The 16411-nt window shown below is 49.4% G+C and overlaps 1 protein-coding gene across 1 annotated transcript; it reads left to right on the top strand.

Annotated features, from left to right (window-relative positions):
* Positions 1–2469: 2469 nt before the first annotated feature.
* Positions 2470–3099, top strand: LOC308128398 (enoyl-CoA delta isomerase 2-like; the record flags this gene model as incomplete). Its single annotated transcript, XM_080494103.1, has 1 exon — positions 2470–3099. One exon carries the CDS (start codon positions 2470–2472, stop codon positions 3097–3099), a length of 630 nt encoding a protein of 209 aa, XP_080350229.1.
* Positions 3100–16411: the final 13312 nt, after the last annotated feature.

Here is a 16411-nt window from a genome sequence, read left to right as displayed (position 1 = left end):
AAAATCGTCTAGCTGAGACTGTGCAGATGGAATCCCTTTTCCTTGAGTTTAGGGAAGTTAGGGCATTCTACTGGAATTGGGGCTTAAAGGTTGATTAAGGTGAGGGGAACTGGATCGAGAATTGCAAAGTTTCGGGGACATCGCTAGTCTAGGTCTTTTCTTATGATGCTGTCGAATAGCTAGACTGAGAGGGCATTCTAGTTGCCTCTTCTGGTGACACTAACCTCTTCACAGAACCGCTTGATAGCCTCTGCGGTGATCCCTCTCTTTCTCATGCCCTCTATCGTCAGCAATCGAGGGTCATTCCACCCGTCAACTATGCCCTGGTCGACAAGCATCTGTATCTTGCGCTTGGAGAGCATGTGGTAGGATATATTCATGCGAGAGTATTACCAGACGGTTGGCCGGTACAGATTGAGCAGATTGAGAGGCCAGTAGTACAGTTCTCTGCGGATTTCGAACTATAGAGTGCAGAGGGAATGTGAAATGCCTTAGAGGGAGTCGCAAAGGGGATGGGTGAAGTCGTACATTGGATAGACGCACCATTTGTCACCGTATTTGGGATGCTCTTTAAACTTCACTCGATAGATGACAGGATCACGCATAGTTGTGTTGGCATGCTTATAGTCGATCTTTCCTCGTAGACAAGCCTCTCCCTACTTGAACTTGCCAGCCTTCATGTCTCTGAACAGTTTCAAGCTTTAGTCAACCGGCCTCTCCCTGTAAATCGATGGCTCTCCTAGCTTTCTTTTTTCCCTCTGCATCTCCTGAGACTCATGGCACACAAAAGCGTGGCCTAGCTAGATCAATCTTTCTGCGAACATGTAGATCTAATCGAAGTAGTCTGATGCATGAGTAATCTTCCATGGCTCGTAGCCCATGAAGGCTACGTTTTCTTTTATCATGTTGATAAAGTCCATGCCTTCACGGTCTGGGTTGGTGTCGTCAAAGCGAAGGTAGCATTTCCCGTCGTGCTTTTTGGCAATCTAGAAGTTGAAGCGAATGGCTTTGGAATGGCCGATGTGGAGGTACCCGTTAGGCTAAGGAGGGAACCTGGTTAGCACACGATCTCCAAAGCGTGAAGTCCTAAGAGCCATTGATTCCTCAGTGTTCTGTGCTTAGGCAAGATCTCTAGGGGCAAGATCATCAATGGCTTTGACCGTAGCCTATTCCTTCTCCTCTTTCTTGCTCTTCTTGGCCTTCTTATCCTACTCAGTTTCTGGGCCAAGCTGCTACAGAATGAATGAGTTGAACTCCTAATTAAAGAGTCTGCCTTCAACATAAGGGATATCTTTCTTGGCCTTGCCCATGAGTTCTGCCCTGTTGAATCTGTAGCGCATTTATTTCAGCTTGAAGACTTCATTCTAAAGCGTGTCTCTTATATGCTTCCCCACCTGATCTTTAGTTAGGGTTAGTCCGATCCCACAGGCCTTGTTGAACTGTTCAAACTCCAGTTTGCAGCCTTTGGAGGCTATTTCCCTTAGGTACTCCAGGCAGTAGTCTAGCTGAGAGGCATGACTGATCTGTCCCTTTCCCACCAGCTAGCCTAGCATTGACTGGTGCTTTTCCAAGGAGGCGGTGGCTCGAGTGGCAATGGAGTAGAGCATACTACCAACCTTTTTGTCGCAGCCAGTCAGCCCAGAGGAGTTGATGACTTGAAGGAGGTGGTGAGTGGCCTCCTTGTTTTTGAGGCAATTTTAAGCCGTTGACTTGGTGAGTCCAATGTCCTGGAACAATTTCAAATTCTCTTACATATAATCAGTTTTAGATATACCCCATTATTATTGGTATAGTCTAGCTACCCATAAATGTTTATGAATTTATATAAGCCTACTATTACTTTACTAGCACCCCAACCCCTACACCATACTGGATAAAGGGGTCCATCACATAAACTGCCAAAAATTATATTTTCTTTCCACCCTTTATCACACTGTTATTAACCCACAATAAGTAACAAACCTAAAAAGAAGAAGTTGGCATATCTCCATAGTTCAGGGAATGCATTCATATCACATAGCATTCAGGCTCACCATTGCAGGTTGGTATAAAATGAGTGTAATGAAGAATCAACTGGTATGTGGTAATTTCTCTTGGATAATCGATGATGAGCGTGCAAATTCTTAGGAATATTGTATTACTACTTCCTCCATCACAGTACTGAAGACATCATCATGGGCGATGGTTTGTTGTTTGGGGGGTCCATTCCCAGGATTGGCAGAAAGGTCAGAATACACTTGATTGTCGACTTCTTTCTACTAAACTAAGCTCTATTTGCATCCCATTCCAAATAATAATTAACCTCATTATATATATTCGTCTGTAGACAGCCACCAAATGCAATAATTCTTGCACCTTGTCGACCAAAGCCTCAAGTAAGCAGACTCCTACATCCACACAGTCCACAACGGACAGATCCTTTAGATCGTCCTTAATCGACCCCAAAGACTTAACTCCTTCACTTCTGGCATGTATAAGAAACTGGCCTTATTGCTCAACCAGGCTAAGCAGGATGACTCAGTCGCTTGTGTCATCCTTCATGGAAAAGGTCGCTGCTTTAGCACTGGGAATGATCTCGCCAACTTCAAGCACATGCCTGACACCAAGGAAATGATCGACAAGGTGCTTGACATTAACAGGGAACTGCTGCTCGACCTGATCTTCAGCGTCTCCAAGTTCGATAAGCCTCTGCTGGCAGTCTGTCAGGGCTTGACTATTGGGTTTGCATTCACCATGCTCCCTTTCTTTGACAGGGTATGGGCTACACCAGATTCCACCTTCCAAGCTCCTTTTGTCAAAATCCTGCAGGGTCCAGAATTCGCATCCTCAGTGGTGTTCCCTCACCTCTTTGGCATGAACTTAGCCAAGCAGATCATCTTCGAGGGCAGGAAGATGACAGCCCCTGAGCTGCAAAAGCTGCACTTTCTTGACATCGAAAAGACCAAGGAAGAGGCTCTGGAGCAGGCCAGGGCCTGTGCTGATAGACTAGCTTCATTAGACAGTGCGACTCTCCGAGCAAACAAAAGGATGCTGTCGTATCAGGTGGACGAGGTGATAAAAAGAGAAATCGAGATGCTGCTGGTGAGATGGGGCGACTAGAAATTCATCCAACTGCTGATGCTAGCAAGGGGTGGCAAGCTCTGAAATATCACCTTCATACAGTTAGAAACTGCAGACTGCATTCATCCTATGACTTTTGCTTGTACTAGGTTGATGCAACGGCTAGAACTGGCAGACTAGGATGCCAGTATGCTGCACTCACCCTCCCCTTGAATTTAAAGCTTTCGATCTGCCTCTACTCACGCACCGAACAGACCCGCAGCGTCCTATCGTCCTCAAGAACCAGACTGAGGATCTACCCGTTAGCTGTGAAGCTAAGACTCCTTGGGATAGTGTCGAAGTCACTAAAAGCAGTTGTCACAAGCATATCCTACAATGAGAACAGCTGTATGAGACCATCCTCACTAGCTATCGCCAGCTTATCTTGGCAGCGAGTGAGCAAGGATAAGGAGCAGCTTGCCACCTGCGCAGAAAACAGCTTGTGCCCTTCGACCGGATGGCAGTATTGAACTGTGCCCATGCCGTTATCACTGCCACACTTTATCAGGACGTTCTGCCGGACATCCCAGGTAAAGCACTTGATCTTTTGGAGGCTTTCTTTTGGCAGCTCTTTGAACTAGGTCTGTTTTAGGTCATAGAAGTAGAGAAGTGACTAGTCTGAGTGACCTAGGCAAAGGCCCTAGCCATCTGGGCGCCAGACCATGCGGTTGAAGTTCATGGGGTTCTTTGTGCTGAGGATTGGATATTTAGCCCTGATGTCCCAGATGGTGAGATTCTATCCTGCTAGTCCAGCCACCAAGTCCTATCCTGAGAACGAGCACAAGCTATAAGAACGATCAGAGCCGAGGGGTCTAGGGCTGGCATGCTAAGGGTTCCAGAGTTTGATTTCTGCATCAAGGGTGACAACTTGGTTGCCTGAGGCACTCCACGACAGATCAGTGATGTGCTTTTTGCCGCTGCTGAAGGACCTCGCCCTGACTTTGAAAATGCCCTTGTCGAGCATGAAGTGAGGGTGGGAGAGTGACGACTGCATATGGATAAAGCAATGGACAGTGCAATTAATGAGTGTAGGCAGGCATGGTATCAAGCTAGTTGGAAGAGACTGAAGTTGCTGGAACTGCTGGTTGCACTTTGTACTGCCAGGCCATCGTTGCAAGGAGGTCTAAACTTGGAAAACTATTCTTCTCGCATGCTCTCTCTAGGACCTGTGTAGGCCGAGAATTACTCCTCTCTGGCAGAATGCTTCAGACTGCGTAGTTTGTCCTGCCTCACTTCCTCTTTTATCCTGCTCTCCACCTTCTTCATCGACTGCCTCAATCGTTGTTCGGGAAAGCTGTCCATCTGATCTTTGTTGCCTGTCCTTTTCTATCTCAGAGGCTGTTCTTGATTGTCGCTGAGTTCTTTCCTTATTTCTGCCCGGAAGGCTTCGAGTTGTGCACAGTGGTTTTGCTGGAGTTGTGCCATGCTTGTGATCAGCTACCGTTTTGATATCTGGTCTTAAGCTGGTGCACGAGGGGGGTCTCTGCTCTTGCTCCGTTGTTGGATCTCTCTTTCAATCATAGCGTGGTTAAGCGGCATCTTCTTCTTGCTGAAGTCCGGATCGAGTGGAGGAGGAGAGTACAAGGCCTTTCTGATGTTAGTGTCGTCCAGATGGGGCCTGATACGCTATCGCTGTGGCTTGAAAGGGATGACTTTGGCTTGGAGTACCTATTAGCTGTGTTCTTCTCGCTTGCAGGGTTGATGCTTATGCTGATCTCTGGCTTTGGGATGGATTATCTACCTGTGCTTTTCTTCTGGCTTGGGCTCGGCTCTCGAGTTCGTCTAACGGTTGATATTCTTCTCAGTGAGCAGTGAAGTCAGCTGTACGATTTACTTCCTGAGGAAGTCGATTTGCCCCTGGAGGTCAGGCTCAGAGTGGTCAGTTTGACGTTGAAGATGCAAGGCGGTTCTGACATGTCTGATGAGCTAGTGAGGACAGGTGAACTTATCAGCAAGGACAAGAAGAGCATAAGCTGCAAGTTCTCTCTGAATGTCCTGCTTACTATCCGGGCCAAACCCCTCAGCAAACCTCTGAAGGTCTATCATCCAAATGAATAACTGATAAAGCAACATAGAATGGAGGATGGGGGGGATGCTTCATTTCTGCTTCTTGATCTTGTCAATTGTATTCTCAAGGTTCTGTCTGAATAGTGGCTAGTTAGGGTCGTGGTCCATTGCCTTCTGGTAGCATTCGATCGCTTGCTGGTAGTTCCCTAATGACTCGTATGCATTCCCTTTGTTATTGATTGCGTTCGCGTACTTAGGGTTCATCTCAATCGCCTTGTTGAACTGCAGAATAGCCTAGCTCACCTTACCCGCCCCGAACATAGCTGACCCCAGCCCATTCACTGCCGAAGCATCGAATGGATTGAGCAGAAGGGACTCGTTGTAGCACTGTATTGCCTCATCATATCGATTCATGTCTGAGAGTGCACTTCCTCGGTTGTTCAAGGCATTGATGTAGCGAGGGTTGATCTTCAAAGCTCGGTCGTAGCAGTCCAGTGCTTCAGTGAAGCGTTACTGGAAGTGGTAGATTGCACCGATGGAGTTGAGCACCTTTGGGTCAGCAGGCTTCAAGGCGAGTGCTTTGTTGAAGTATCCCAGGGACTAGTTGAGCCTTTTGAGGCGGTAGCATTCCTAGCCGCGAGTGTAGAAGATATCGAACTAGTCGTAGACGCTGCTGGAGGCTTAACTTTGGACTTCATCCCTTTCGTCCTTGTAGCGGATGCGCTACTCGTAGATTGGCTCTCTCCTGATGTCCACCTTCTTGGCCTGGTTGTCGGCAAAGGCCTTTTCCGCAGGCAGGTGGGTGTCATCCAGTCTGGACAGGTTCCACCTCTCCTCCTAGCTGGCGATGTACTTCATGAGAGGGTCAATGGCTCGGTTGGTCTCTTCATGTCCTCCGAACTGGTCAGCACTGCACCTCCCTGAACATCTGCGACTTAGCGAACTTGCGGAAGTTGGTCTCGATCTCCTTCACATAGCTTTCGATGACGACCAGGTACTAGCAGTTCTTCTTGACTTCGTTTAGGGTGAAGTTGATGGCTCGCTTCTTGACCATGCTTTTGTAGAAGATTGACAGGTCTTTGGGGTTGACGTCGATGAAGTGGCCTGAGTTGATGGTGTCGATCAGGTCACCGAACTAGGGCTCGTGCTCGTAGAAGTAGTAGTTGGTTATCATCCGGTCGATGGTGGTGTGAGCCTTGTCCAGCCTCTTCACCAGCTTCTCCTTCATCTCCACCACGAAGTCCTTGACGAAGCTCTTGAACTTGGCCTTCTCCTCAGCCACCTCATCCTGCAGGGAACCCAGATGCACCACGTAACGATACTGCTTGAAGAAGAAGTCGATGTCCAGGATGTACTGCTTCTTGTGGTTGTGGTAGCGGTTCATGCAGTAGTGGCACCCGAAGGCAACTGGGTACTGGCAATTGCTCATGCACAGCCGCGTTATCTTTTGCTTATGCTCCTTGCAGAACTAGAGCGGCTGGTGACTGTGGTGCTAGTCCATACATTCCTGGCAGCCCATCTCCTGCTCATGCTGGCATTCCGAATAGTAGCAGAACTTGTCGATAGGCTGTCCATGCAGCGAGCAAAGCTAGCTGAGGGGAGTCTTATCATGGAGATGAAACTAGCGCATGCACTACTAACAGCCCCGCTGCTCCTCGAACTCGCAGCCCCTGTTCAAGCAGAGTTTCTGGACCTCCTTGCCATGCGGGGGACAGAGCTGTATTTTTTTAAATTACTTCATTCCAAAACGACTGTGTCTGGCTGAGAACGATCACGCCTGGATATGGCTGATTTGGTGGAAGGGGCTGATTCCGTTGTGAATTTATTTTCGTATGGCTGACAAAATCAGGGAGCTTACCATCAAACTCAAGGACAAGCATGAGTAGGTTGAGAGGCTGAAGGCTGATGCCCAGTCCCTACGAACTCGCTGCGGCAAACACCCCTAACAGATCTCACAACTACTCAGGTCCATCTAGGCACTCAAGAGTTAGAAGGCTAAGGCCACCAAGAGCTAGAAGGAGCACAAGCGGTCTGAACTCATTCAGAACCTCAACCGGGAGATCGACGACCAAGACGTTATCATCGACGTGCTGCAAAAGATGGTCAGGGAGCTGATGGGCGATGAGGGGGGGCAGAAGGAGATGGACTCCAGAGTGGTCAAGGAACTGACAAAGGGGCCAACCCGGGTCAGAGCACTCACTCGTGAAGAACTCAAACTGGAAATCAAGAAGCTGTCCAACCAGATCCTGCTGATGCGCAAAGGACGACGGCAAGAGGCAGCCAGCAGCCCTGTCCCGTAGCTGGTACGCACACACGACAGTATCGACCGACTGAGCCAGCCTTCATAGACCAACAAGTTCTAGCTGGCCATCAACGAGGAGTAGGAACTGCGGCTGAACCTGCAGCATCGCGAGCTGGAGATCTAGCAGCTGGAGAAGAGCATGGAGAGGCTGCAGCGTTCAATGTAGCACCTGAAGAAGGTGTAGAACGAGCGAGACTATTTCAAGGACAAGTTCACCTAGCACCTTGACTAGATCAAGAGGCAGAGGCAAACCCGCATTGAGAAGATTAAGGACAGGCTGGGAGTTGAGCTGGCCAGGGTGTTCTTAGGCACTGATCCTGGCGAGGTGGATGAGTTCGAGGCCTTGGTCGATAATGTGGAGGAGTCGGGGCGCAAAAATGCAGAGCTGGTTCAGGAGAATTAAAGGCTGCTCGATCTCTACAACACTGAGAAGCTTAGGAATGCTGCGCTGGCCAGGTCTCTTGAGGAAATCAAAAGGCTGGGGGAGCAAGCCACCAGCAAAAAGATAGTAGCCATCCAGGATCTCCAGGCCTAAAGGGATCAAATGTCAAGCGAGCTGCTCACCAAGCAAAAGATCATTCATGACCTCGACAGCCAGCTCTCCTCTCTGAAGTCGGCAAACGAACAGCTGCTACAGCACAAGCACTAGCCCTTGAGCGATTAAAGGGTCGATTAAGTAGCTGGCCAGTAGCTGACCCAGCTGCGAGCAGAGGTGGCTCAACTCAGGAAGCTGAAGGTGGGTGACAAGGAGGGTGCACAAGCCTACTGGTCTAGAAGAGTGCAGGATTTAGAGAGCAGGTACAGCAAGGCACATCAGCAGAACAAGGGCTTGCTAAAACTGCTGCAGAAGCATAAGGTGCCTGAGGAGGAGATCAGCAGGGTGGGGTTTGACGACCAGGAGATGGACAAGTATCTAGCCAGGATGAGAGAATAGCTGAAGAACATCAAGGAGCAGGGCTCACCTAAGCACGTGATCCACGACATCAAGCTGACCCATGGCTAGCTCTAGAAGTACGAGCACACTGACAGCTCGATCGGCCAGTTCTCAGTCTCAGGGATAAAGCAGCACGAACTGAGCAACATCGACTCGGAGTACCGCTACCGGATCGTCCAGAAGGAGGGTGAGAAGAAGGCGGACATCCACTATGACTACAGCCTGCTGTAGGACATCAACTCGCAGGTGTCTGACCTGGCCGGCATCATCTGCATTGCTGACCAGACTCTCAAGGATAATTCCCTATACTCAGTCGACTCCAAAGAACTGTACGACCGTGGGCTGGCCAAGGCCTTCTACTCCAGGGCTGAACTTTCAGAGCAAGGCATTCCTCCACGCTGTGCTAGAAAGGTCAAGGCCACTGTGATAGTGGATGTCCAGAATGACCTGGCTAAGCTTGCCACCAAGATGCGAGGAGGAAGGCCTGTCCAGCTGAACTCTTACGACCTAACCCGCCTCAAAAAGGAGAACTCTGAGGTGAGTGACCTGTGCAGTGACAAGGCTGACTCAGCTGCAGACTCCAACGTGCAGATCCACATGCACAGGAGACTGGCACGGTAGCTGGAAGGTGAAATCTCTGACTTGTAGAGCATGGAGGCGATGAGGGAGGCAGCTGGACTATCCTCGGTGGAAGGGATGTCCGAGTACAGGGAGGATGAGCTAGCTTAGATCAATAGCGGAATTAGCTCACTGCTGATCAACTGAATCATGAACAATCAGCCTTCAGAATTTATTTGAGGATGGCATCTTGGCCGATATCGTAGACTTCTCCCTTGGTGATTCTGCGCACACGGAGCACTCGGTTGCTGGTCAGTGACAGCAGGATGTAACTGAGCGATTAGAAGTCCTGGAGAATCCCGTTGTTGATGCACAGCTCCAGCAGCTCGGCCCTGCTGAGGCCTGTCTCCTCTCGGTGCTCGATCTTAGCCTCCTCGTCTTCAGCCATGACCTTGAGCAGGTCCTTCTCGTTGTTGTTGAGTGCCTTGTACTTGAAGATGAAGCCCTCCAGCTTCTTCTGCTGCACGAACTAGCAGGCAAAGGCTTCCTGCAGCTCATGGCTGTAGAGCATGTGGGTGTTCAGCTCTTGGAAGATGAACCGGTAGGCCTATCGACTGGTCGGACTGAGCAGCATTCCGAAGCGACTGTGCTAGACTGTGCCCACCAGCTGCAAGTTGTGCAGCTGACAGAGCTAGGACATTTCGTTCTGAGCCTGGAGTGAGTTGAGACCGGGCCCGTCAATGCAGTGGACCAGGAGGAGCAGTCTCTTAGTGAGTCTGATCGACAGGGCCTTGAAGTTGGCCACGACCTCCTCGTGCCGTGACACGTTGAAATCCTACTCCTTGGCCAGCCCCTCAGCCAGAAAGTACTTCTGCAGCTAGTGGAAGGCCTTCTTCACAGTGAAGGATGTGTCGTACCCCCTGAACACCAGGATGCTGGCGTTCCCTGCGAACTAGCAGACCAGTTTCTCCACCCTCTTTATCTTCGAGCCGTAGCCGTAGAAGCAGAGGTTGTAGCCTGCACTCAGCAGCGGACCCACTCGGCTGCAACAGACGGGTCAGTGTCAACATACTAGAGTTTGTGCGTCTGCTGGCACTTCTGGATATACTAGCTGATAAGATGAGTCATGGGCACGATCCTCTAGCTGGCCCTGTGTCTCACCTTACGACGTGCACTCGCTCGGAAGTAGTCAGGCAAGACCTGAGTCCTTTACATGATTCGATTCGATGGATGGATGAAGTGTCACAGGATCATCGGCTTGAAGCACTTGCCCTACTCTCTGACGATTCTGAGGCCGGCTCCTTCTCCACTGAATTTGGGCTGCTTGCTGCGGGGGATGCTGGGGGCACTCCACATCTACACTTGTCTGGCCTTTAGGTCTGTTACAGCTGCCTTCATCGAGGACATGCTAGCCTGCTCATCGCTTTCGATCAGGCTGGGGCAGTAGATGTCTGCAAAGTCGAGGGATGAGGCCAGGGCAGGCTTGAAAGGACTGCATTGTAGAGCCCAATTGTTTTACAGTCCTTTCAGACTGAGAGTGATTGACTTGCTGTACTTGAGGATGCACTGCAGTTCTTCGTGGCAGTCGAAAACGAACTGCTTTCTGAAGTGGGTGAGGTCGAGGTCGAAGATGCTGTTGAAGGTTCTGCTCTGCTTCTTGGCCAGTTTGGTCAGGAAGTAGATTAGCGGCTGTCTAGGCGGGAGCTTCGACAGCTTATACTTCTGGGCGTGCAGGTAGAGGTAGGAGGAGCAGACTAGTTCAGCAAAGGCATGGGTTCTCACAAACTATAGTTTGAACGTTTCCACTTGATTGATCTTCTGCTAGTAGTCATCAAAGTTGAAGATGTCCTAAAGCTCGAGTTACTACCCATCCCCTTGCTGAAAAACAAAGCCTGTGGGAAGTCCCCGGTCAAAGCCAGCACTAGGATAAGAAAGGACTCCTTTAAGCTGCCGAGTGCTTGCACCTTCTACTCCAAGGATGTCACCTTGCCCAACACAATCTGATGCTCATTGATGACTGTTATTAATTACACGATTTCAATGGGCAGATGGCCAGTTCATAAGGCTGCTCATCAAGCTCGATGATCTTGATATCCAGTTTGGAGGGTGGGTGGTTGCTGCACCCTATTATAAGTTCTTTTAGGCATCTGCAAAAGTAGAGCAGGTGCTGCTGCTGATGTTGGTGAAGACTGCCTTTTGGAGGGTGAGGGGTGACAGCAGGTATTTGAGAAGGGCCAGTAGCTTGGCTGTATGGGAAGGGTACTTGGACACTAGCAGCAGTGGCTCATCCACTAACATCGCATAAACCAGCTTGGCTATGGTCTAGCTGCGATAGTTCCTCAGCCATTTCCACTCGCTCAGACACGGAATCCACACGGAATCCACCGGACAGAGATGCAGCGTGCTGTTCCTGTCCTTCTCGATGGATATCTTCGAGTGGGTGAGGTTGAGCGCGGTTGAGATTAGCAGGTGCAGGTGGCTGGGAATGGCACAGAGCTAGAATAGAGCTTGTGGAAGTCGTAGAAGGGGCTGGATGAAACCAGGACCGTGCTGTGAGGCACCAGGTCCGTGTCCCTTTTTGCCGTACAGGATCTTCTACAGCTGACCATAGAGGAACAGTAGAAGGCTGATCCTGCAAGGCTCTCCGTCTCAAAGTGGAGCATTTCTGGTGGCTTCTTGAGCTCAGAGTCAAGGGAGATGGAAGGGTTGATGAAGCACTGTTCTGCAAAGAAGGGGTGCATTAAGACTCTCCTGCCAGCCTGAGTCAGCACCTGAGGGTAGAGTTCTGCCTTGCCCTAGAAGAAGGAGTCGATCAGGTCTGTTCTGTAGCCTACAGACATGACAGCTTAAACGACCTTCATTAAATGTGTTGATGCTGTTGTTAGTCATAAAGCAAGGGACAAGCCTGTGCTGCTAGTAAGGTGAGGATGGCTGTTGGGCTTCCTGCTGTCAACGGTTGGTAGATGACTCAGCTCTGAAGCCAGCCTTCTAGTCTGCACTGTCCTCACCACCACCCTCCTCCTCATCCTCTCCCTAGTCCTAAAGTACCTGAGCCTCACCTGCCTCAAAATCCTAGCCATACCAACCAGAAAACAGTCATATTGTAGTATCAAGCGCTTGGCTAAGCAGAAAGCCAACCTGCAGTCAAGATGGCTTCCATTAATCAGTATGAATTCAACAGGGGTAGGTGAGCAGATCCTAGTCAGCTGATGAAGGGGAGCCTACTTCCCTGCAGGCTTGAACCATGTCCAACAGCTGCTCTCCTGTCGCCAGGGACTTTCTTATCTGTCTGCTACAATTCCTGAGCTATTGCTGGCCTTGGGTGCAGACCTTGACCAGACAGTTCTGCATCCGAGGCAGGTTGCGAGTCAGCCTACTGCCCCTCTTCTTGCGGCCCAGAGTAGTCCTGCAGTCTCTACTGAAGTGCTTGTGATGGAGCAGCACTCGGCCGGAAGTTAATCGTCCATGAACTTCTGGAAGCCGTAGATGTTGAGTTGCCTGACGAAGGACAAGATCTTGTGGTGCTTGAGGAAGGCAGGCATGAAGTGCTGTTCGAAGGAGGGCAGGTGGTCGATGAGGATGGTGGTGCCGAGAGTGTCCCAGTGGAAGTGAGGAGTGTTTTGTGCAAGCATGCAGTTGAGGAGAGTGGTGAACTTCTAGGAGGCCTTGTTCGCTGGATGTGCTGGGTGCATAAAAACGTGATTGATTATGTAAGCCTCAGTATTAAATTTTATCTCAGAAGAAACTCACTTTTGATTGGGTGATTAGGTTTGATTATGGTTATGTTTCTCACATGCGCAGAGGCATCACCTTAGTGAACTTGGGCTTGTCCAGGTTCTTTATATCGTGCTGTACCACCTTTATCTTGCTCTTCAACAGACTTAGCAAGTGCTCCTTTCCAGCCAACTCAGCACTCTCCTCCACCTCTGCTATCTTGCGGTTGTAGAACTCCTATTCCTGAGCCAGCACCTTCCGATGATAGTCCTTGGGATCCTTCAGCTTGCCCCTTATTCGCAGTTCTTCTTCGTTCCTCTTCTGCTCCATCTCGTAGGGATTCCCCTTGTACTCGATGTAGCGTATGGGTGCGTTGTCCCCTTTCCTGTGGTACAAAAGCTTACTCACTCTGGTGAAGTTGCAGGTCTCGCTCTCGAATCTGGGTGCGATTTCAAGCTTGAGCTTTTGGCGGATGGCCTCTGAAGGTATCCACTTGTTGAGCTGTCTCCTGGCGATATCGTTGCCGCTGTTGGCCTACTTGGCAAAAGCAATGACTCGTTCAGCCATTCTGACGAGTGCAAGGGCCTTGGTGTGGGTGGTCTGGATCCTCTGGGTGGTGATAAGATTGGCGAGCATGACCTTGATGAGATGCTTCCTATACTTGGGCAGCCTGCTCAGCCGGTACAGGCAGTAGGAGGTAATGGGCATGAATAATCAATTTCAACTGAGCCAACCTACCATCATAATGAGCCTTATGAGATGGTTGGATAAAGTTGTCTAAAGATCTTATATCAAGCAGGATTCCATCGAATGATGATATGATTGAGTTCAGTAGATAAGGCTGGAGAGATTGGCAAGGTTGTCGCCTCTGGTCGAGACAGTGCTGCGGTTGTACTTCTTGCTCACAGCAACCATCGTACTCTTGCTGATCTGCCTCACCTCCTTAAACTTCTTTTCTTCCACCTGCTAGACCGTCCTCCTCTCTCTTTGGAAATCATCACACAAGATGGAGTGCTAGAGAATGTCCTTAGTGGACATCAAAGAGCTTTTGCGGATGGACAGGGGCAGAAACTGGTGGATTCTTTTGAGGTCGGTTCTGGAGCGGATTTCCTTCAGCTGATGCGAGTGCTGGACTGCCTGCCTCCTCCTCTCTCTGACCATGTTCTTATAGCACAAACGGAGTCTTCTTATCTCATTAAGCTATAACCTATCCATTTTAAATCACTTCAAATGTGTCTGCCCCTCTAATTTCTGAGCAGCTTTCCCTTCGTCGGCTCCATGCTCTGCATGCTTGCAGCTGGGTTTGCTAGCATCTGGGCATTGCTCTCTTGGTCCCAGACTAAGGCATGGGTAGTCCAGACCATAGCTATCAAGGAGGGGCTGCTCTTCACCATCATCATCTGCTCCATCGTCAGCATGGTCATGGGACTGTTGGGACTACTCGGCAACATGCTGCGAAAGCCGAAGTTAGTACGGGCATATTCGATGGCTGTCATTGTAGCCGTTCCGATCTACTTCTCACTGTCAATCGCTGCAGCAGTTGCCCCTGCGAAAATCCTGTCTTCAAGCGACTGCTTGAAAGAATCGAGCAGTAATGCTTTCTCCAGTCGCATGCTCTAGGTGCAGCGTTTTGCTGAACAGACCATGTGTCAGCAGGATTGTCCCTGCTATCTTGCCTATGAAGCCTTTTCAACTTACAACCGCACCTTCCAAATGAGTATCGAGGCCAACCTCCCATTCACCAACTATCGCAACTGGGCACTGCCATCTCAGCTATCACAGTGCATGTACAGCAGTCAGCTGGAGAAGAGCATTCTGGAAATGACAGACATACAGGCCGGCTTGAACTGCTCGGGCTGGTGCTAGCCAACTGGACTAAACTACTTTACCAACCTCTCCTGGGTCACTCCTGAACAGCGTGCTTCTTTTACCAGCTGGGAATTACACGACCTGCTTCACAGCTGTCCGCAATCAGTACCACTTTTGGGGGTCGTTCCTGGGTCTGGGGTGTGGGTTGGTATGCGTGGTGATGGCCTTCGACGCGTTGTTCGTGATCTGTCTGCTGATGCACCCCGACAAGCAACAAAAGCGATGGTATAAAAGACTGGCTTGACCAGCAGCAAGGATGGACAAAAAAGACTGATCCAAAATCAGATTATTTCAAGCTCCATTTTTAGTTACACTATTGATACCCTCCCTTCTTCCTTTGGAGGACTCCTCTTTGGGAGTAGAGGTTTGGCTGGTTATGACAAGTAGGGTAGTTAGCCCATCACCCAGAACGCTATATCAGTAGCAAGCACGGAATGCTGAGAAGCAGCCTGCCAAGACCAGCGGTGAGAAAGTAGCTGAGAGCATCATAAACTAGTACAAAGATGGGAGAGTGACTGGTTGAATGAAATATACAGCTGACTGATAAAAGAATAGGTCGGGGTTAATGATGATCTTTTGACAGCCGCAGATGAAGTAGAGTTAGTAACGATAATAATGCTTGCATCTATTCGCTTGCTCAATGGCTGTCTATAAACAACCTGCTCAGTAAGATATATCACACAATAATAATTCATGGAGTTGAACTGCAAGAAGCATGCCTTGCCTTGCCTGTATGTCTGTAGGTATTAGCAGTGCAAGAGCAAGGAATTGGTTTGCAGCCATTAGGAATGTTTGCTAGAACACTGCCATGACCTGGAAATGACCCTCCTCCCCATCAAGTACATGCTCGCTTAAATTGATGCCAGGGAAAACACCTATAAGGAAAGGATGGCTGCTGCCAAGGCTCGACTGGCAGAGTTCACCGGACTCATAAAAAAGGACTATCGTACAATGGTGGACTAGCTGTCCAGAAACTGCTCCATCCTCGACAAGATCATCATGCAGATGAGCGAATTAGGAGCAGATGGTGCAGAGGCCATTGAAAACGTCATCAATATGAGATTCGACAAGCTCTCGAAGCCAGTCCTTGTGAAGCTGTTCCAGATGGTAGAGAAGTCGATTGGGTCCACCTCTCGAGATGACCAGCTCGGCTAGCTGTAAAAAGAACTGGATAAAAAAGAGCTTAAGCTAGATGACTGTCTGAGGGATATCAGAGACTGCAGCTCTTTACGTCGGATTTTCACTTTGAACCTTTACAACAGTGAGAAGTGCATTCGCTACAATCGCTTTGAAGGATAAACCAGCTCATGGTCATTTAGCACGGGCAAGATAGACGCCATCGAATTCACCACCAACGATGATGTCTTTCTAAAAGGGTACATCCACTTCGGTCTGATTGAGTTCCCTTCAAGTCCAACCATCAAGCTCCAAGTAATCATCTACGAGAAGGCGACAAGCAGCGAGATTATGAACATTTAGCGTGAGTTCACCAAGGATGAATGCTTTGAAAAGTAGTTCTAGGTTATGTTTGGAGACCCGGTTCCTGTCAACCGTGGAGTGGACTACTAAATAACTGCCAGCAACACGAGCAGTCATTTTCGAGGGAGGCACGGGAACAACTCAAAGTCGCACTCAGGTGTGTTTAAATTCGATCGCAGCAAGAGAGACACGAATGGCACTAGTGCCACTGGAGGACAGTTCAAAGCCATATTGGTCTATTAGAAATTATGACCCAAACCATCCATCTGTTATTTATATCTTTTACAGATCATGCCTGAAAGGAATCCTGTTGAGGCCATGCTGCAACAGAGGGTCAAGGTCATCATGGCTGATGGTCGGGTGCTGATCGGCATACTTCGAGGGCTGGACCAGGCTCTCAACTTATTGTTGGCCTAGACTGTGCAAGTCAGCTAGAAATAGCCCCTTGA

The sequence above is a fragment of the Lipophrys pholis genome, assembly GCF_963383615.2.
Source record: "Lipophrys pholis genome assembly, contig: SCAFFOLD_513, whole genome shotgun sequence".
NCBI classification, from domain to species: domain Eukaryota; kingdom Metazoa; phylum Chordata; class Actinopteri; order Blenniiformes; family Blenniidae; genus Lipophrys; species Lipophrys pholis.
Note: the sequence above shows the minus strand (reverse complement) of the source record. Positions and strands in the feature narration are given on the sequence as shown.